Source organism: Myotis myotis, unplaced genomic scaffold (assembly GCF_014108235.1).
Source record: "Myotis myotis isolate mMyoMyo1 unplaced genomic scaffold, mMyoMyo1.p scaffold_m19_p_12, whole genome shotgun sequence".
NCBI classification, from domain to species: domain Eukaryota; kingdom Metazoa; phylum Chordata; class Mammalia; order Chiroptera; family Vespertilionidae; genus Myotis; species Myotis myotis.
The window spans coordinates 47,511,307-47,534,670 of record NW_023416316.1 but is presented as its reverse complement, the minus strand read 5'-3'; the positions used below and the strand labels follow the sequence as shown (position 1 = coordinate 47,534,670).

At 38.0% G+C, this 23,364-nt stretch overlaps 1 protein-coding gene and 1 pseudogene across 1 annotated transcript in view; both read left to right on the top strand.

The window, feature by feature from the left end:
* The window catches only part of PLGRKT (plasminogen receptor with a C-terminal lysine), a 41,441-nt gene extending 18,289 nt beyond the window's left edge, over nucleotides 1–23,152 (top strand). The window contains exons 3-5 of the mRNA XM_036331077.1: nucleotides 18,517–18,647; nucleotides 19,231–19,340; nucleotides 22,854–23,152. Of these exons, the coding sequence (XP_036186970.1) occupies nucleotides 18,517–18,647; nucleotides 19,231–19,340; nucleotides 22,854–22,975 (363 nt within the window). The 3' untranslated portion in view covers nucleotides 22,976–23,152. The remainder of the gene's footprint in view (nucleotides 1–18,516; nucleotides 18,648–19,230; nucleotides 19,341–22,853) is intronic.
* Nucleotides 5,555–6,887, top strand: LOC118667516 (annotated as a pseudogene).
* Nucleotides 23,153–23,364: the final 212 nt, after the last annotated feature.

Here is a 23,364-nt window from a genome sequence, read left to right as displayed (position 1 = left end):
GAGATGTCACCTTTATTAAGGGTCTATATGTACTTGGGTTTGTCTCTGGACATGCTATTCAACTGGCCAGTATGTCTATTCATATACCAGTATCACACTATAATTAGAGATGCTTTTTAGTATGTTTTGATGCCTAATTAATCTAGTTTATACAATTGCAATTTATTTTTTCATTGTTTATTATGTTTACCTTTTCATAGAAACTTTAGTTCAACTTGTCCAGCTCTAGAACATAGTTTATTGATTTTTTAAAAATTGGGATTCCATGCATGTATAAATTTATTTAGGAAGAACTGTTATGTCATCCTATCCAAGAACAGGAGATGTTTTTCCATTTGTTTAATCTATTTTATGTCTTCCAAGAGTTTATACATGAATTACAGACTAAGCAAAAGTTTTACTATGTGTGGTAAAAGAAAAATTTTAATTTTTCCTATAAATGATTATAAAAATATTCTTGCAGTTGAATTTCTTGTGTACCTGGCAGTGGACTATATTAGCAGTGCATATGATGAAGGGACATTCTTACTCTGAAATATGTGAGACTGAAGAGGAGGAAGAGAAAGAATAGCAGAATTTCCAGGCAGGTTGGCATAACACAATGGAAAATCTAGAAGGGAAAATGGCCATTGCCTGTTACCAGATGGATTTATGGCCAGGACACGGCTGCCAAGGACTATGGTTTCACTCTCCTTGTTGCAATGAGAAATTCACAGGCACTGGAGTTAGATACACCTGAGGCCAACCCTGGCTCCATCACTTACTGGTTATATAACCTTGAATAAATGATGTAGGCCAGTGATTCCCAAAGTGGGCGCTACCGCCCCCCTGGTGGGCGCTGCAGCGATTGGGGGGGGGGGGGGGCGGTGATGGCCACAGGTGCATTTGTTTTAACTTTTTTTTGTATTACCTTTCTATTCTGAGTTCAATAAATAGTTTCATAATTTCAAACTTCAATGTTTCTAATTTACACCTTTCTTTACTATATTTTATGAAAAAGGTAGAAACATTAATACATATATCTTTCTGTTTAATTGCTATTAAAATTAAAAAAAAATTAATTTCCAGGGGGCGCTAATATTTTTTTCTGGAAAGGGGGCAGTAGGCCAAATAAGTTTGGGAACCACTGATGTAGGCTCTCTGAGTCTCAACTTCATTATCTAAGGTGGGGTGAAGGATACCCAAGTACTAGCTTGTATGGCAGAGATGATGCTCAATAAGTGTTCCCTTCTTTCCCATTTATCTACTTTCTTCTCCTTTTAAATAATCAATCCTGGTAATGGAACCAAGGGACCAATAAGCCTGTCAGACCCACAGCCTAAAGATGACAACACAGAGACACAGAGTTGAGTAGTAGTATAATATTTACATGTTCTGAAATGGTTTACATTATTTCACATAGTGCTTTTCTTGGAAGAAGAAATGGTTGGATCATTTTCAGTAAAGAAAAATTTTGTGTTCTCTTTGAATCTGTTTGATAAATTAATGATGTTAATTTTAAGTTCATGGTTAGGTTTTGTTTAAGTACATTTACTGATGGTAAATTAAAGAAATATGTGAGCCATTAAATTTTGGATTTATTACACTAATAATATAATTATATAACTTAGGATTTGAATTTTTGTTATGTTTATTTTGTTATGAATTTTTGTTACATTCATTTGGTTTTTAAATCCTTGTACATGGCTTAGATGCCAAATTATATAGTGTAAAATATTTATTTTCTGTTATGTATCCAAAATGAACAATATTAATTTGAAGCCCTATTTATTTTGAGGAAAATCTGAACATCAAGACTTCAGAGTTTAAGTTATTATATTAGAATGGGAGATTATAGGCAATTTTCCTCTTTTGAAAAATTTTCTGCAATTATATATATATCTTTAAAATATGTACAAACAAACAAACAAAAGCACAGTGAGGGCTACAGCTGTAGACACAGTACCTTAACATTAGCAACTGCTAATCTGCCCACAGACTTTGGTAAAAAGTTGTTGTTAGTTTTTTGCACATATTGTAATAAAAAAATCAATATTACTACAAGAGGTGATTAGGAATATATATATTTTAATTAAATATTTTCTTCATATTTTTAGTATTTAAACATTTGAATAAAGACTTTGGGAAGTTGAAGACAAAGGGAGTTCTATTAGGTTATATTTTTTTAAAATACTGCTAAAGTTAATTCCCTTCTGAGTAACACTTTGTTGCTATGCCCCTTTAATAAATATATCAATTACAACTTTCATTTGCAAGAACTGTCATTTTCAAGAACTAGAAACCCAAAGCACACAACTATGAAGAAAAAAAATCTGCTTGTTATGATAGATAAAAGGGAAGAATGAGTAATGTTCAGAAATAAGAGATATATAGTAAAATGCAAATGACAGGGGTTTTTGTCTATTTTATGTATTTCTTTCAACAAAAAGCTACTGCCATTGCACACCATACGATTTGGTGTGCTCACATGTACTCTCTATATCTCTCTCTCTAGTAAGTTTAAATAAATATTTATATATTTATAGGACATAATTTTGCCTAAAATTTATAATGCAAAAGGAGGTACTTTAGATGTGAACCTGTCCAGGGAAAGGATCCCAAAGGCACACCTATTTGCTTTACGACCCTCACTTTCTATCATGGAGTGGAGAACAGTGCGAAAAAAATGCCACCATGTTTATAGCTTTATCAAACTGAAAAGTTAAAATATCTAAGTAGTAACCACTTCAAAATCAAATTGTTGTCTTGTAGACTTCACCAAGGGGAATCAGTGCTCGCTTTTCTCACTTTTCCTTCTTCCAGTGGATGCTCTGTGCCACTTTCATGACTTAACAGAATTAACTTTTCCCCTTGGATCATTGATGTAGTCCTTTTAGACAGTTCAGTATCAACATCTCTTTTGTGATTAAGTGCTTATTACTCTGGGGGAGGGCAGTTCTCTGGCAAGCTAAAGTTCCATGACTGGGCAGTAGTCTTCGCAAAGCATTTCTGGAGGACAGCCTTCCCCATTAATTCAGTGAACCCAGGGAAGCACTTTGGACAACTGTCTGCAGACACTGCACTTCCCCAGCCACTGTGGACTTGTTTTGCCAAATCTCTGCAAGCCTCCTACACACCATTACTTCATGCTTTCCTTGTGTATTCACTTATTCTTTATTCAACAAATGTTAATTGAACACCTACCCTAGGTGACACAGATATGAAATTGAACTTGGTCACTGATCATATAGAGTGTACATTTTAATGGAGATGACAGACAACACACAAGGGAAATATGTTCAGTTGAGATAAGCAGTATGATGAACACTAAGGCTGGATGTGGGGTCAGGAAAGGGCTGTCTCTAAAGAAGACATATATGGGCAGAGGCCTGAGTAAAGTGAGGAGAAAGCCATGTGCAAAATGGAGCAAATTGCAAGATGGGTTACTTCATCCTTTCTGGAAGAAAGTACCTGGACTCATTTCCTGATAAGTTGGATCACCTGTTGCCACTATAGGAAGCCCACATTTTGTTTTGGAGCCCTCATCTACATATTTAGCAATAAAATATTTGCTTCCATCGTAGAACTTTACTCCATAAAGAATATAAAAAATGGAATTAAATTTTAAACTTTTGGTTAAAACTATTTTTTTTTAATTCTCTTTAGTAGGATAATAGTCTTATTTATGCCTTTATTCTTACTATAAAGCATGAATTACTTCAAACTTTACAACTTTAAGGATGAGAATCATGGCAGTTCCCAGGAGGCCTTGCGTGAAGCGGCTTGGAAGTGAGCAACCTGGAAGTCACTTAAGCCAGCGAGCAGCACAGGGCTGGATGCACAGTTTTGACATTAGCTTCTGGGACCTCAAGAAACACTGGAGTCCATAACATACTAAGGATATTTAGAAATTCTTTGGGATTATACCAAGTGGAAAGAAACCTGCAAGTGAAACAGTAAAGAAGAATGAGAAAACAAAATCTGCTGAAGAAACTGAAAGCCAAAAAAGAAATAAAGGAAGTCAGGTAAATAGTTCTTGTAAAGAAAATGACGCTAACCAGAAGCAACCAAACAAGAAAAAGAGGATCATCTATGATTCAGATTCAGAATCAAAGGAGACAATGAAGGTAAAAAAAATGCCAAAACACAACCAGAAAAATTGCCATTATCTCTTAAATCTGGTAAAATTCTATGGCAGGATCCTAAAACATTTCAGAAACAGATGACTTGATATTAAGAATGCAGCCTCTAAATCAAAAAAGAATGGAGGATCTACAAATAATTATCTTGGGGCATCAAACATGAAAAAGAATGAAGAAAACACTAACACCAAGAATATGCCTTTATCACCAATAAAACTTACCCCCACATCAGTGCTTGATTATTTTGGAAATGAAAGTGTCCAAAGATCCAATTAGAAGAGGGTGGCAAGTAAAAGAAAAGAGCTTTCACAAAATGCAGATTCCAGATTAAATGATGAAGTCACTACCAAACAATTACAACTTGATGAAAATGCAGAGCTGGGAAGACAACTCCATGAAGATGAAGAGTTTTCCAGAACATTAGCCATGTTGGATGAAGAACTATAACAACAGAAAGTCTTAAAAAAAGAAAAAGGCTTGAAAAGACCCCAAAGAGAGTAACAGTTTCATCTATACAAGACAATTTAAATAAAGCAGAGAAACATAAATATCATCATAAAGTAAAAACAGACCTATTTCCTGATGAAAGAACTGCAGTTTTAAGAAGCAAACTAAATATGAAAAAGTTCAAAAGAATCTCAGCAACATTCCAATCAACTCACAAAATAGAAGAAACTACTTTCCCCTATGATAGTTCCAAGCTTTTGGGAGTGGGGGGGATAAAGAAGGAAGTTAGATATTCTAAAGCAGTGGTTCTCAACCTGTGGGTCGCGACCCCTTTGGCGGTCGACCGACCCTTTCACAGGGGTCGCCTAAGACCATCCTGCATATCAGAAATTTACATTACGAGTCATAACAGTAGCAAAATTACAGTTATGAAGTAGCAACGAAAATAATTTTATGGTTGGGTCACAACATGAGGAACTGTATTTAAAGGGCCAGAAGGTTGAGAACCATTGTAAAGGAACAGAACCTATCACCTCAAAAAGAAAAGAAAGTGCCATTGAATTGAGACAGAAACTCCTAAGAAAACCAAATGTTCTCTAGCAAAAAAATAATCTCCTGAAGATTCTGAAAAGAGATGCACTAATTATCATGTTTATCAAACTAACATAAATCAAGAAAGTACCAAAGATCTGTGCTCTAAAGAATTACTAAAGGGAGCTGAAAATTGCTTATACTGTATTTATAATCACTGGTGTGCTGGAGTCCATTAAAAAAGATGAAGCCAGCCCTAGCTGGTTTGGCTCAGTCAATAGAGCATTGGACTGCAGACTGGAAGGTCCTGGGTTCGTTTCTGGTCAAGGGCACATGCTCTGGTTGCGGGCTTGATCCCTAGTAGGGGGCATGCAGGAGGCAGCCGATTATCAAATGATACTCTCTCATCAATGATGTTTCTATCTCTCCCTTCCTCTCTGAAATCAATAAAAAAATATTAAAAAAAAAAAAAAAGATGAAGCCAACTCCCTAATGGAACATTATGGAGCAAAAAGTAACCGGAAATGTCAGCAAGAAAACTAACTGCCTTGTCATGGGTCATGATAGTGGACAGTCCACTATCCTTGGGAACCTTGGGAACAACCTTGGGAACAAAAATTATTGATAAGGATGGCATATTAGATCTGATTCAAACTGCCAGGCAAGAAGTCCAAATATGAAATAGTTGAAGCTGAGATGAACAGAGAAAAGTACAAGTTGCAGAGCACACTCCCCCAAAAATGACCAAGGAAAAAAATTAGTCCAACTAAGAAGGAATCAGAATCCAAAAAGATAAAAGTGACTCCTAAAAGGAACAGCTCTATAAAGTCAGGAAAAAAGAAAACAAGTGTGTTTTGGAGAGGCCTGGACTTCAAGGAGCAGGCCACTGAGGAGACAAATGGTGTTAGCCAAGCTAGGAATTTAGCCAATGACAGCAGTGGAGACAAAGTGGAAAATTTGCTCTGGGTGAATAAATATAAGCCAACCTCACTCAAGACCATAATTGGACAGCAAGGCGACCAGATCTGTGCCAATAAGCTCCTGGGCTGCCTCCAAAACTGGCACAAGAGTCCATCTGAAGATAAACACTCAAAGTTTAGTAAATTTGTCGGCAAAGACGATAGCTCTAGTTTTAAAGCAGCATTGCTCTCAGGCCTTCCAGGTGTTGGCAACATGGAACTGAATGCAAGTGATACAGTAAGAACAATTTGAGAGAGACTGTTGCTGAGCCATTGAATAATAGCATCGAAGGCATTTATTCGAGAGCACCCCATTCGGTAAGCTCAAAGTATGACAATGAGTCCAGGCAATGAGGACTGGAGGAATTCAGTTTCTCACCTTCCCAAGCTGGTTGAGTAAGCACTTGTCTACACAAATGTATTGTTCAAGAGTCTCAGAACTTACTCCAGCTAAAGGACTATGCATATACTGGTAGATGATCTGTCACACATTTGTTCAGCCCTTGATCTCAAAAGGGGTAGGAGTACAGGATGTTGTTGCTCTTATGGATGTATATTATGAAAAAAGACGTTAAGAATATCATGGAAATTAGCAGGAGGATGGAAAATCTAGTTCCTTCTCCAACATCCCAAGGTGAAAGCAGCCTTTACAAGAGCGAGAGCATGCACTAAGGAAAAGCTTACACCTTACTCCTATTCACTGCAGGCAAGTACAGGTCTAGCACTGGATTCTGAGCTCAACCGAGATAAATGAAGATGATTCTCAATCTGATAAGAAAGAACAAGACGCTTTGGAAACTGATGCTGAGATTAAGAAAAAGACAAAATCGTCAAGGCCTTCAAAATCAGAAACAGATAAGGAGTGCAGAAAAGGAGAAGGAAAAATTTCAAAGAAATGAAATCACTTTTTATTACTGAAAGTCATTTTTTATTCACCCTCTTGACCAGCCTCGCTGGTCTAGAGAATGCCTTGTTTTTTTCCAAAAGAACCATATTTTAGCATAATGGGGTGACCAAGTGGTCCCATTATAAATAAATAGTGGTACAGTTAGAAGAGTGATGTGAGAGAGACACATTGATTAGTTGCCTCCTATATATGCCCTCACCTGGGCCAGGGATCAAGCCTGAAACCAAGGTATGTGCCCTGCAACCGAATCAAACCTGGGACCCTTCAGTCTGCGGGTCAAACTGTCGAGGGCACTAATGCACACTTTTGATAGAGGTTGATAGGACCGCTTGGGTCCTCCACTGTTTCCTGTCTTTCTAGTTAGATTATACCTCAAAATGACTGCATAATCAGAACTAGAAACTACAGGTGGGCTTTGGAATCAGATTTTAATTAACAATAATATGCCTGGGAACAGTGGTACTAAGGTGACTTTTGTAAGGTTAACAATTTATCCTAAAGACTTTGATAGGACCAGTGCTGATTTTTTTAAAAGGTAGTTACTATTATGTGGTGAAATTTTGTAAATAAATTATAATACAAAACAACACCTAAGACGTCTTTCTCTATACACTGTCAACTATCTTGCAAAATATAAATTAGGAATAAAAATGTTCCACATGATACATGTGGGGGAAAAAAAAGAATGAAAATCATTCCATGATCCTTCAACTTACTATAAAACAAAGGTCCTAATTTTGGTGAGACAAATTGTTTCCATCCTTGTAGCTTTAGAACTATCAACACTGGCTTCCAATTGTTACATTAAGACCAACAGTGATATAAATGTCTCCTGGTACAGACTGCCCAGAAGGCAAAAGTATTTTCCTTCCTCTTTATTTAATACTAGAGTCTCAGTGCACGAAACTCGTGCAAGGGGCTTGGCCCGCACAGCCCCGGCTGCCTCAGCCCTCGCAGCCCCGGCTTTGTACAGATGGTTGTCCGGATGGTTATCCAGAAGGTCTTTTGACTGTTTGGTCTAATTAGCATATTAGCTCTTTATTATATAGGATTTTTCCATTCTAAGACATATCCAGGTATTGGGATTAAGGGTTCTAATCACTATATCATTTTCTGTCCCATATTATCTCTCTTATTCCCCATTCCAATTGTTCTCTATATGTACCTTGATTGTGTTCTAGTAGCCCTTGGTTGCCTGTACATATATATATATATGAAGAAGTAGGTTGCTTAATGTAAGTAACTGGCATGGATTTCTCCGCAGTCTGTGGGCAACGTGTGCTAACACAAGACTGAGCAAGGGGCAGGCTTAAGAACCCCACAATTATCAAAGAACAAAGATTTATTTGGGGATTGAACATGGTGTCATACTCAGAAATGAGTAAACTGCCTTCCCTTTTTTCTTTCTTCCTTGTCTGTCTATCATTGAAGTCCAGTATTGCTTTAATATCACCTCTTTTCTCTTACCCAATCCAGTAGAATAGGAGATTTTCAACTTTGGAGAAGATTTGGCTAGGAAAAAACACCACCAACTCTCTCTATATGTTGGAGGGGTGAGGGTACTATTTATGTCACATAGATAGTTGTTTCATTAAGACTCTCCAGCATTTTTATAGACAGAGGGTCCTCCCCTGAGACTGTTTTAGGTTGTAGCTTCTTCTACTCTGGTTTTACCATCATTCTGATCTCATCTGCTTTCTCTCTCTCAGAAATTCCTCAAAATTTCTGACTTGCTGATGGCATCCTTTCTTGTTGTCCAGGCACCATTATAGATTTATTCTTTTTAAAAATGTTACTAGTTTATTTTTATGTAGATAACTATAAAACTAAAAAATGAATAGTCTATAATCTCATTATCCAGTAATCTCTACTAACACGTTTATATTTTTAATATAGAATCCTATCTGATAAAGAGGAAATATGCTAATTGACCCTCATGCCATCGCAAAGATGGCGGCGCCCACAGCCACAAGATGGCAGCGCCCAGTCCCCAGGCGCCGGGGCGGCTCTGCACGCCTATCTCCAGAGTCCTCAGTCCCCTCAGACCCCCAGCCGCCCAGGGCCGGCCCAAGGTGCAGGCAAGCCTTGGATGGCTGCTGTCCAGCTGCTCAGGGCCGCCCGAGGCTCAGGTAACCAGGGCAAGCCGAGGCTTGCACTGCCAGCAATGGCAGCAGCAGAGGTGTGATGGGGCGTCGCCTTCCCCTGATCACCGGGTCGCCTCCTGCCCCTGAGGGCTCCCATACTGTGAGAGGGGGCAGGCCAGGCTGAGGGATCCCCCCTCCAGTGCATGAATTTTCATGCACCGGGCCTCCAGTTTTGTTTATAAAATTAATGAAAGAACTCATAAACAAAAAACTTAAATATGTTTAGAAGGAAGAAAAAACTACCACACACAATGGAATACTACACTGTTGTGAAAAAGAAAGAACTCTTACCATTCACAACATCATGGATGGACCTGGAGAGCATTAGGCTAAGCAAAATAAGCCAGTCAGAGAAAGATAAATATCACATGATCTCACTCATTTGTGGAATATAAAGAACATCATAAACTGATGAACAAAAATAGATCCAGAGACAGAGAAGCAAACAGACTGTCAAACTTCAGTGGGAAGACAGGGGAGGGCTTGGGAGGAGGTAATGGATCAACCAAAGGACTTGTATGCATGCATATAAGCATAACCAATGGACACAGACACTAGGAGGGTGAGGGCATGTGCGTGGGGTGGGGGTGCCTGGGGGGAGGTCAATGGGGGGGGGGGGGAGGAAACGTGTAATACTATATGTAATAATTTCAACAATAAAAACTAAAGCAAAAAAACTACCATACAGCTATGGCCCCAACACAACCTTACTTAAAATTTCTCCCAGTATTTAATTTATTTATTTATTTTTTTTAAATATATTTTATTGATTTTTACAGAGAGGAAGGGAGAGGGATAGAGAGAAACATCGATGAGCCAAACCGGTTAGGGCTCTCCCAGTCTTTAAAAATATATATATTTTTATTACTGATTTCAGGGAAGGGGAGAGAGAGAGATAGAAACATCAATGATGAGAGAATCATTGATTGGCTGCCTCCTGCACGCCCGAAACCCGAGCATGTGCCCTGACCAGGAATTGAACCATGATCACCTAGTGCCTTAGTCAATACTCAACCACTGCGCCAGACTGGCTGGGCTAATATTTAATTATTAATGTATAAAATGTGTTCATCTTTTCCTTCATGTGTCCTCTTTTCCTTGAAAAGGCCTTTGCCTTCCTAAGCTTATATAAGCAATTTCCAAATTTTAATTATAAATTTATTTCATTTGGTACATTTAGGGCTTTGATTCACCGGAAATTCATTTTGTTTGATTTAATAGGGAGTGCTATCTTCTTCCAGACTGTCAATGATGCTAGTTTCTGTCATTCATGAATGCTCGCACTTTCCCCTTTCCATCATGCTCTCTTTTCAACCCCTGCCCAACAAGGGCTGAAACTGAGCCACTATTGTTTTTAATACTTCATATCTTAGCTTGCTTGTCAGTACTATCAAATTAGTCTTTAGTTTCCAGCACAAGAAGCCAGTGTGAATAGACAGCCCATAATAAAAAATGTACCCCTTGCCCTAACCGGTTTGACTCAGTGGAAAGAGCATCGGCCTGCCGACTGAAGGGTCCTAGGTTCGATTCTGGTCAAGGGCATGTACCATGGTTGCGGGCACATCCCCAGTAGGGTGTGTGCAGGAGGCAGCTGATCGATGTTTCTCTGTCATCGATGTTTCTGACTCTGTCCCTCTCCCTTCCCTCTAAAAAAATCAATAAAAAATATTTTTTTAAAATGTACCTCTTTCTTATTAAGAAAAAAATCAGGATTATAAAAGAAAATTTTGACATAAAACTTAATTACATTTAAGTTTCTCAATGTATGTCATTCCATTTAATTACATAAAACATAACTACATTTATGTTTCTCAGTTTGACTTTTCCCTATTTGTGGCAATTCAGTTTGGGTTTTTATTTAGCACTAGAGGCGCGATGCACAAAATTCATGCAAGGGGCTTAGCCCTCACAGCCCCAGCTTCATCCGGATGGTCGTTCTGCCATTTGATCTAATTAGCATATTAGCTCTTTATTATATAGGATTATAGTGAAGGAAGAATGAATGTCACTATAGGAATTAAACAGCAACAAATCTAAAATTTATTGGTTATGATTGGGTCAGACTTATCTTTCTGTAGAAGTCTTAGACTCATACAAGTCAGAACAAGACAGAATGTAAAAATAACTATTTTTCCATTTCAGAAATTAATGGTTATTTCCTTATAATAATGAGATGATATTTTATTTTTGAAATCACATATGAACATGGATAGTGGAATTATTATTTCCCAGAAATGGATAAATGATGAATTCTTTCCATAATCTACTTTGGCTTTTATACTGAAATCAGGTTTAAATAAGAAATTTCTAAGTTAAATGCTTGGCTAAAATTAATTAGAATTGGAGATGACCTGCCATAGGAATTCTTCTTAATATGTAACAATCTTTATATCACTAGATTAAGTTTTTGATGTTAACTAGGTTCTGATTTTAGCTACTGTATAAATGTATTTTCTTCTAAATAAAAAATATCTACAGATTAATAACCATCCAAGCTGAGCTCCCAAAATACTTTATTTTTATTTTTATTTATTTATTTCTTAAATTCTTTATTGTTTAAAGTATTACATATGTTTCCTTTTCCCCCCATTGACCTCTCCCCGGCCACATCCCCTGCCCATCCTCCCCCCAGCACATGCCCTTACTCCCCTAGTGTCTGTGTCCATTGGTTATGCTTATATGCATGCATACAAGTCCTTTGGTTGATCTCTTACCTCTGCCCCCGCCTCCGCCCCGCCCCCCGCCTTCCCTCTGAAGTTTGACAGTCTATTTGATGCTTCTCTGTCTCTGGATCTCTTTTTTTAAAATTAAATCTTTATTGTTCAGATTATTACAGTTTTTCCTCTTTTTTCCCCCCCATTGCTCCCCTCCATCCAGTTCCCACCCCACCCTCCGCCCTCACCACCCCCACACTGTCCTCATCCATAGGTGCACGACTTTTGTCCAGTCTCTTCCCGCATCCCCCACACCCCTTTCCCCCACAAGAATAGTCAGTCCACTCCCTTTCTATGCCCCTGATTCTATTATAATCACCAGTTCATTCTGTTCATCAGATTATTTATTTACTTGTTTAGATTCACTTGTTGATAGATGTGTAATTGTTGTTCATAATTTGTATCTTTACCTTTTTCTTCTTCTTCCTCTTCTTAAATGATACCTTTCAGCATTTCATATAATACTGGTTTGGTGGTGATGAACTCCTTTAGCTTTTCCTTATCTGTGAAGCTCTTTATCTGACCTTCAGTTCTGAAGGATAGCTTTGCTGGATAAAGTAATCTTGGTTGTAGGTTCTTTGGCATTCATCACTTTGAATATTTCTTGCCACTCCCTTCTGGCCTGCAAAGTTTCTGTTGAGAAATCAGCTGACAGTCGTATGGGTACTCCCTTGTAGGTAATTGACTGTCTTTCTCTTGCTGCTTTTAAGATTCTCTCTGTCTTTTGCTCTTGGCATTTTAATTATGATGTATCTTGGTGTGGTCCTCTTTGGATTCCTTTTGTTTGGGTTTCTCTGCACTTCCTGGACTTGTATGTCTATTTCTTTCACCAGGTAGGGGAAGTTTTCTGTCATTATTTCTTCAAATAGGTTTTCAATATCTTGCTCTCTCTCTTCTTCCAGCACCCCTATAATTCGGATGTTGGTGTGCTTGAAGCTGTCCCAGAGGCTCCTTACACTATCTTCGTATTTATGATTCTTTTTTCATTTTGCTTTTCTGGTTGGGTGTTTTTTGCTTCTTCGTATTTCAAATCTTTTGACTTGATTCTTGCGATCCTCTAGTCTGCTGTTGGAACTCTGCATAATATCCTTTATTTCAGTCAGTGTATGCTTAATTTCTAGTTGGTCCTTTTTCATAACCTTGAGGGTCTCACTAGATTTCTTGAGGGCCTCACTACATTTATCGGCGGTCTCACCAGACTTTTTGAGGGTCTTACTAAATTTGTCAGCGGTTTCTAGAAAGTTCTTGAAAAACCTTAAAAGTGTGGTTTTGAACTCTATATCCAGTCCTTTGCTTTCCTCCATTTCTGTCATTTGTGACCTGTTTATTTGTCTCCGTATTTTTTATGCTTCCCTGTGTTGGTAGAGTGGCTTTGTGTGCTAGGTGTCCTATAGGGCCCAGTGGCTCAGCCTCCCCAATTACCTGAGGGACACTCTTGGTGCACCCCTTTGTGGGCTTTGTGCACAGTCTTGTTGTAATTAAGCCTTGATTGTTGTAGGTATCACTGGAAGGAATTGACCTTCAGGCCAATTGGCTGTGAGAATCAGCTGTGTCTATGGTGGGAGAACTTCTGTGCTGAAGACACCCTTATAGGGCAAGACTTGCTTCAGTGGGGCTTTGGTGCTCACTGAGACTGCACCCTGAGTGTGTCCTTTATGGATCTGAGGAGTTGTAATTGGATGGTCCCACTCTGACCACTGGGTACACTGGCTCTTGGATCTAAGGAGGTGCTAATTTAGCCTCTGCCTGAAGCTACCCAGCAGGAGCTACGAAGAGATCTGCAGAATCCCCTTCCTTGTTTGGGGTTTGGAGGTGCCCAAATGAGGCCCAACTGTGAAGCGATGCAAGCTGCTGTGGGGCCTTGGGCCTTCTCTTGGAAGTTCTGGGTCTGTCTGGCCCAGCTGCAGTTTGTTAGGTAATTTTCAGATTGCAAAGGGCCAGGGCATTCATATGCAAAAGCCTCTGCGCACAGCTTGGGTGGGGTGGGGTCTCAGGGGATCAGCAGCCCGGAGCAAGCAGATATGGCTGATCCTCAGTCCTGCCCTAAGAGGCCCCGTGTTTCAGTGTCCCGGTAATCCCTGCAAGCACCTTTGAGAGAAAGCCACCCTCGAGTTCCGAGTTCTGCCCGCTGCCAGACAGTCCAGTTTCTCCCCGTATGAGTCTAGGTCCCCAGAGACTCACCCAGAACTGGAGTTCAGAGCAGTCGGGGGGGGGGGGGGGGCGAGGAACTTGTGACTCCCTCCCGATTCAAAAAGACAGCCGCGTCCTCAGTTGCAAGCCCTTGCTGCATGCGCCTCCGTACCTCTACACTTCCGCACCTCCTCTGAGTCTCAGTGTGCTTTTCTCTTTCCTTCTAGTTGTAGAATTTCCACTCAGCCAGTATTCCTGTGGTTCTGGATGATGTCCGTTTTGTCTTTTAGTTGTATTTTTTAATTTGTTGTGGGAGGCAGCAATTTCCGGTGTTTACCTATGCCGCCATCTTGGTTTCTCCAAAATACTTTCCAAAAGTGATGATGGGTTGACATTTGAGCAATGTTTTAAAGCAGGAGTGGGTAACATCTGTCCTGCAGGCCATATAAGGGCCACAAATCATTTTGGTCTGGCTCTGCCAAGGCAACTCCAGGTAGGACTCAAAATTCAATAAATCTGGGAGCTTTTTTCACAGTAACATAAATTTATATTAAGTCAATTATACTAAGAGAAGGATGTTATAAATATTCAAATGGCCCTTGGCAGAAAAAAGGTTCCCCACCCCTGTAGGAAGACAGATCAGTTCAACCCACCCTCTTGACCAAAACTTTGCTTTGGTGTAGATTGTACCTCTTTAGGGCAGTAACTTCTAATAACCATGGAGGGTGATATTAGCATTAAGATTAGAGAAGCTTGAAGGGAAAAAAGAAACATTTACAGAGGAAAATCAGTTTCCTCCCCACCTCATACCACTGCAAAGAAAATTCTGGTAGTGTAATTTTATTATGAGAATAGAAAAAATAAGGATTATGAAGCTTAAAAGTAATTATTTATGAAAAGGAATATATATAACGCTAAACAGTCTTTCCTTCTCTCTTTGATAAATATAAAGATGGAATGTTTTGTTATAAAGTTATAAAGTCTTTACACCTGAATAAAATTATTTCTTACCTAATGGTCCAGATGTTTTTGAACAATTATAGAAAGTGGACCCGAAAGACCTGGAATAATTGTATGGTCAGGAAACTATACCGCAGATAGTTCTTATTTTTCATAGTGATTTAAAATAAACATACTGTTATTTACCTATTATGACTGATGCTGAAAGGGTACTCTGTCCCACTTCTAGTTTTTAAAACACTTTTGTTGAGGTATATTTTACATAGAATAAAATCCACCCACTGTAAGGGTAAAATTCCATGATTCTTAGTACATTTATAGAGTTGTGCAACCACCACCATAATCCAGTTTTAGAATATCTAAAGATTCCTTTGTGCTCATTTACGGTACAGTGGGGCCTTGACTTACGAGTGTCCCGACTAACGAGTTTTTCGAGATACGAGCCGTCTCTCAGCCGATTTTTTGCTTTGAGTTGCGAGCTAAAATTCGGGTTATGAGCCAGCTTCAGATACCCCACCACTAGTTGGCGCAGCGAACGTCACAGTGAACACCACAACATCAGCCCAGCATCACGTGTCTCACTCGTTCACTGTTGATTTGACATATGAGTAATTTGAGTTATGAGCTCCATCACGGAACGAATTAAACTCGTAAGTCAAGGCCCCACTGTATATCTTTGATCTTGGCCCTATACCTAGGAAATCACTAATCTATTTTCTATCTTTGTACAATTTGCCTTTTCTGGACATAAATGGAATCATAAAATATGTAGTCTTTTTTGTCTGGTTTATTTTACTTAGCATAATATTTTTGAGGTTCATCCATATTGTAGCATATTTTCTGCTCCCAGGAAATTTTAGAATCAGTTTGTCAAGCAAATTTAAAAATAAGAAAAAAAAATTCCTGTCAAGCAGGTGGAATGGCCTTTGCTCAACATGGCCTTTAATCCCCCTTACTAGTTTCTTCCTTAGGATTCCTCCATCTTTTAAAGCATTTTTTGAGGAATTATTTTATATTCAGAACATTTCTGAATGTAACAAAACCACATGGAAGTACAAAAAGTACTTTTTGTTGAATAAAAACATTTAGTGTTCAGGATTGCATGAAAAGATACAGAAATGTAGGACCAGAAAAGCATAACTCACTAAGAAGACAGAAGGGAAACTAAATAAAGAACATTCTCATAGTTATAGTCAGTTGTGTTTAGTTTTGTCTTTTTGTTTTAATTCTCTTTTGCAAGTAAGTACTTTAACTTTCTGGCTATTATAAATTGTATAAACAATATTACTCTCCATTTCATTTTAACTTAATGACATCTCATTAGACCAAAGTCATATCACTGACAACCTCTTGTCTGGAACATGATGAGAAAGCAAGAAAAAAATACTTAAAGAAAAAGAACCAAATAATTATAACAAAGCCATGTTCTAAAATGTATGCAACATATTCATAGGAGTCCCCGGCTTCCCAGTCCTCATTAGGAACTAGGTACTTTTATTTTATATACAGTTCTAAAAAGGTTTGTTCTTTCACTGCCCCTAGACCATTGGTCGGCAAACTCATTATTAGTCAACAGAGCCAAATATCAACAGTACAACGATTGAAATTTCTTTTGAGAGCCAAATTTTTTAAACTTAAACTATATAGGTAGGTACATTGTTATTAACTTTATTAGGGTACTCCTAAGCTGGCCTTTGCTAAAAACGTCCTCAATCTGAGGGGTCAACCTCAGCGAACGTACCCCCACTTCTTCTAACACCACTTCTTCAAAATAGACTCGCCCAGGCCGAAAACCGACTTCTGCACATGGGCCACGAAGTTTCAATCACACTGTACGTGCGTGCCTGGACGTGGTATTTTGTGGAAGAGCCACACTCAAGGGGCCAAAGAGCCGCATGTGGCTTGCGAGCCACGGTTTGCCGACCACTGCCCTAGAGACAATCAAAAGCAACAGATCATTGAGAGATCGCGAGGAAGAGACAAAGAAAGAAGGGAAACCAGGAGAGATTGGTCCTTAGAGAAGGATTTATTGCTAAGAGTGAAAAATAACAGCGTGACAGAGGAGGAGACAGAAAATGGACACAGAGGCCTGGGACCATCCGGGAGAGCTAACGATGACTCTCTGTCTCTATGAAAAGAAGTTTCCTTATGTTCAAACTACCTCGGCCAGGTGAAAATGCTGAAATCTTAACTCCTAAAGAACCTGTTTACTTCCAGTGCAAGATTTGCCTATGATGAAATTAACCAGGAATGATGCATTTGATAATGATGAAAAAGAAGAAATGGTCCTGGGGCCTGAAGAAGAAATGATACCTGGAGATTAAGAAAAATCTACATGTGTGCTAATGGGATAAACAAATGTTTGTTTCTTGATCAGTGGGAGTCCCCAAACCCCAGATCCATCACATGCCTGGAACTTAAACCCTCAAGAGGGGCCAAGGAGCTAAGCCCTGTCTTTTTTTGTAATTATTATTAATATATTTTTATTGATTTCAGAGAGAAAGGGATAGGGAGAGAGAGAAACATCAATGATGAGAGAGAATCATTGACCAGCTGCCTCCTGCATGCCCGCTACTGGGGATCGAGCCCACAACCTGGGCATGTGCCCTGACTAGGAATTGAACCATGACCTCCTAGTTCTTAGGTCAATGCTTAACCACTGAACCATGCCACCTAGACCAAGCCCTATCTTTATAACAAAAATCTCATTCTCCTCTCCCAGTTTCTTCAAACAGTAGAAAGAATATGAGGAAGGAAAACTGAGTCACATAGTCACATTATATTCCACCCTATGGTTTACATCATGAATTCTATGCTTGCTATCTTCTATGCTTTGCTAATAATACACTGTGCCAAGATTTTAGAATGAAAAATGACAACTTTTCTCTCTCAAGAATATGACTCCAAATAATGGATTGGGGCTTTCAGATTGCTGCAACTCTTGTGTTTTCTAAAAATCTATTCAGAAATTGAGTCTCTTTCTGTGTTCTGAGCTGTATCTGCTTTTTAAAGCAGTGAAAGGCACTGACTAAACAGGTGGACTTGAGGCAACAAGAAAATTGTGGCAAATAAAAAATCTCTATTGATGTCTTGTCTTTAAATAATACCTCTCTACCATTATATCATGGTGTGATGTGAACCTGATACTCCAAATGAATTTTAATTTGGAGTTGGGATGGATTTGGAAGGCAAAATCATTTCAGTGCAAGTTGTAATAAAGGCCAGTAAGATGTATCTGCATTTAAAGACATGTAGATCTTTCCTCACATGTGATATAATATGCTGACCATATATGTTAGGCTTGGATAAAAGCTTCAAACCACCTGTGTTCAATACCTCAAGACATAGAAAAAGAATATCATATCTACTCTGTATATATTTCAGGATGATTTTACTGACAAAGTAAGAGCTGGGGATAGCTGTCCAGAGGGACATTAGTAAAAGGGTATTGAGAATTAAAAAAAAAAAAAAAAAAGATGAATCAAAGCAATTGAAGAATGAAAATTCACTGGAAAAGCAGATTATTTACTCTGCTCAGGTTCAAAAGGGGCGTATTCTTACTTTCTTTTTTTTTTTTTTTTTTTTTTTTTTTTTAATCTTCAGCTGGAAAGACAGCTAATGATGCAGAACGAAATGAGAGAAAGACAAATGGCCATGCAAGTTGCTTGGTCTCGGGAATTCCTCAAATATTTTGGAACATTTTTTGGCATTGCAGCCATCTCTTTAACAGCTGGGTATGTTTGTTATTTACTTTAAAATTTTCTTAAATAATTTATTTATTTTGTCTTTGCCATTATCGTATTATTATTCAGTTGGCCAAGACAGGACTTTGGTCCAAATACTGTGCATGTAAACAAAGTAATCCATTATAGCTTAATCCTCAGAGGTAATTCTGTAGAAACAGGGTAGCAATAGTTAATTCTGCCTTTAGTTTATTAGATTGCCTCTGTTCTTTTCTCCATTTTACAAGTTAGAGAACTAACTTGGCACCGAGACAGGAGGCTTCTACAAGTTTATCTCCACAAGCCTTAAATGGTAGATATCAACACTTCACTATATATAAAATGAGTAATCTGAGCCTCAACATCAAATACAAATGAGGAATTCATAGACCCTGCCTGCCCTGGAGAACTGTAGAATCTGGTGAGGGGTTATGGGTAAGGAAATCCTAGTTTCAAAGAAGATGCAAATGAATTAAGTAACTTTTGAAATAAAGGACATTCTTTCAAAAAGCAGGTAATTTTTTTTTCATCAAGTATAAAGATATTTATTTACCGATCATTTCTTGATATTTATTTTTCTTTGTTCTTGAACCAGAGCAATAAAAAGGAAGAAGCCAGCCTTCCTCTTCCCTATCATTCCATTAGGCTTTGTCCTCACCTACCAGTATGACTTGGGCTATGGAACCCTTCTACAAAGAATGAAAGGTAAGCGTTTGATAAACCAGACTCTATTTCTGATTCATTATCTGGTTAAGGATCCCTTTCTTATGATTCCTTGACTTAGGAAGATTCTGACAAGACCCTCTCCCTGGTTTTTAAATATAATAATTATTAAAAATTAGATTATGTAAACTTACAATGAAATAAATTACAAAAAATAAGCATTCAATTATATTAAAAACAATGGTAAAAAGTACTCAACTGATCAGCTAATTACTATACTGTAATCTACACATTTAGATTACATATGTCTATACTCTTAAATTATGAATATCTATTGTATCTGTATGGTAGAAATGCAGATACAATATACAAATACAATAAAATACAGATACAACTCTGACTTTAGTGACATCGCATTGGTACCCTGAAGTTGATTGTGGTGGAAGTATTTACACCATGGAAATCTGCAAATGTTAAATCAAGACTTGACTTATTTTGTTGTTGTTATTGTTTATTGTTTAGACCAGGAGTTGGTATACTATGGCCTGTGGGCTGGCCACCTGTTTTTGAAAATAAAGTTTTATTGGAACATTGACATGCCATTCATTTCTGAGTTGGCTTTGGCTGCTTTTCATTACCATGACAGAGATGCCTCATTGGAACAGAAACAAAAGGCCTCACAAGCCTAAAATATTTACTGTCTGGACCTTTAAGAAAGTTTACCAACCCATGGTCTAGAAGACTTAAGATAGTGATGAAGGCTATGTTAATAATGCAGATTATGGCCCTGACCAGTTTGGCTCAGTGGATGGAGCGTCAGCCTGTGGACTCAAGGGTCCCAGGTTCGATTCCGGTCAGGGGCATGTACCTTGGTTGCAGGCACGTGCCCAGTGGGGAGTGTGCAGGAGGCAGCTGATCGATGTTTCTCTCTCGTCGATGTTTCTGGCTCCCTCTTCCTCTCCCTTCCTCCCTGTGGAAGATCAATAAAATATATTTTAAAAAATGCAGATTATGTTTAAAAGTGTGTTGTGTCCCTAGTCATTACATTGTGAATGGCTTAAAAAATGAGGAAATATTTTCCCAATATTTAAAAAACCGTTATCTGATTCAGCAAAGTTGTTCAAATCATTCTCAAATGAGTAAAGTTCCAACATATGTCATTGTTTCACTTGCCATACTCATCAATGTAAAAGAAAACACCAGCCATCATTCATAGTGGAATTATATTCATTCACCAACTGCTACTATAGGTTAGCTGTGACTACAAGGGTTCAGCAAAAATCAATGAAAACATTCTGTAAGAACCAATTTGCTACATGGAATTTATGATACAATGTATTGTACGTTTTATTATTTATAACTTGTGTGCTACATATATTTTCTATAAGTAAATCTATAATAAACATATATACTTAATAAACTTTACATTTTAAACGCCCCCCCCCCCCCCCCCCCAAGGAGAGAGCTGGTTGTTAAATATTCACCAGACTGTGCTGCTCTCCTCTCACAGAACCTTGGCTCTCACTGCCCTAGCAAATAGCACTGCAGTCAGAAGACATTCCTGTCCTAGGAAGATAGTTTCCCATTAGTCTAGGGCAGTGGTCAGCAAACTGCGGCTCGCGAGCCACATGCAGCTCTTTGGCCCCTTGAGTGTGGCTCTTCCACAAAATACCATGTGCGGGCGCGCACGTACAGTGCGATTGAAACTTCATGGCCCATGCGCAGAAGTCAGTATTTTGGGGAGAGCCACACTCAAGGGGCCAAAGAGCCGCATGTGGCTTGCGAGCCGCAGTTTGCCGACCACTGGTCTAGGATATTCCTGCTCCCAAATTCATACCACTTCTCTGGGAACTACACTCATACGAGTATCCTCTTGTACCCACTTTTCGAGCCTTTAACCCATAGAACATTGGAAACAGATTTTTCCCAAGCCTTCATTTTGCCATCCTGCTCTCTCCTGGGCTATGGGCCCATCCTTGAAGCTTTGTGGGTACTGCTTTGATATGGTAAAGGAGGAGGTACAGGCTTGGGAGTAGGGAGTAGAACATCTCATTCCAAAGCCTGGGGAAATGGAGGATTCTATGTTCTGAAAAAAAAAATTTGAAAATGGAAATATATTTCCTCATAGATACTATGTAAAAGTGTTCTTTGTAGTCAGGTGTTATTGATATCACAGTTCAGCTATATTGTAGGCTAAAGAGTTCTTTGCTAATGGCCTAGAAATTGATTTATAGCATTATTACTATGGGAAAATGTATTCTGAGTACTAAAACGCTGACCTACAAATTAATTTTTTTGGTACAATCCCATTTGAAGCTAGAAATTAACCAGCTCAGTTTCACATCACTCATCTGCTTAAGGATTCATTAGTCCAAGCCCAACTATGTCTCACTGTTTTATAATGGACATTAGAAGTCACAGAGCAAGTTTACTTTCTGGAAACAATTTGACTGTATATTTTTAAAGTAATTTTATTACAGGTCCATCAGAGTCTACAAAATTCAGAATTTTATACTTTCAGGGCATGTTGTGGAAATTTCTTGTAAAAAGAAATACATCTTTAGAATATACCAGGAAACTTACCATATTAGAAACTTTAGGTTATCACATTTAGCATTGTTAACTAATGATGACCCCAAGATATAAAATCCCTGTTTGACTGAATTTATCATCAGTCATTCTGTAAACACATATTGAGATTTGCTACATGCCAGCAAGACATTCTCACATGGAAACATCTAGTCTGTCATCAGTGGCCGGCCTAATTATATACAAGTTATAATGATCTTTACTTACTATTTGAGACTGAGAAAAGAAGTGTTGGGAGATGGTTGAAGTACTCTTATAATTTGAAAATTTTAGTCTGTTAGGTTTGGAGTATAAATTGTGTGCTAAAGGACAAGAACTTAAAGGAAACATTTGCCTTCATTTCCAAAGTTTATAAAATGTCAATGTGTATTATGACACAATTTTTAAATTAATTTTTCTAATTAGTCTTCAACATTAAAAGTTGGCAAATGTTAATGGGTCCAACAAATTACTAGCTGTTATCTGAAAGAGGAACTGTTTATAGAAATGTGTAGATGTGTGTGTATGTAGGTATACAGACTAAAGAATATTTAATATTATTTGGGGTATTTACAAGTAGTTTCAGGTCAAAGATTAGCTTTCCTAAAAATTTAGAATTTTCAGTAAATTTTATTTTCTCACATCACTTATGATATATTAAAAGGCAAAAGGAAGGGGACTACCTCAAACCCCTTCAAACACAACTAATCTTTAGCACCCTGACTTTTCTTCAAGGAAAAAAACATTACTTGGTATGCTTTCTCTTCTACATGTTAAAATGTTGTCTTCTGTCAAATAAAATGGCATCTGATTTATCTTTCTGTGAGTCTTCAGGATTCATCACTATATTTCCTTTGGGAGATCACTTCTCCTGAGGATAGCGGGTGAAATATTTAACTGTAAGATTTGAGGAACACAGCAAGTAGGTCTTCTCACAAACTGCTGATACTCCTTTGTCACCTTGTATATGTCTGTACTTTATTTAAGGTGAAGCTGAGAACATATTGGAAAAAGAAAAAAATAAGTTACAGCTGCCAAAAGGAATGATTACTTTTGAAAGCCTTGAAAAAGCCAGAAGGGAACAAAGTAAATTCTTCATAGACAAATGATATCATGTTTACCCACTGAAACTCAAAACACAAAATTGTTGACTTGAATAATGGTTTTCATAATTGTTTAAGTGTTCAAGATTTTGATATATTGGATTTTATTTTAAAATATTAAAATGTAAGATCAGGTTTGTTAAACTATTTTGAAATAAAATTTATAACATTCAATAAAAGAAAGGAGGTACTCTAAGTCACTTTTAGATTTCCCATATATGTATATTATAAATATGTAAATATAAAGTTAATAAACTATATTGTTTTGAACTCCTGAAAGCAAATGTCCTACAGCTCTCATTTTTCTGTCTCACACAACCTTCCCCATCACATTCATCTTTAATTTGGATTTGTCAGTTGTGTCCTGTCTCCACCTGACAGAAACAACTCATATT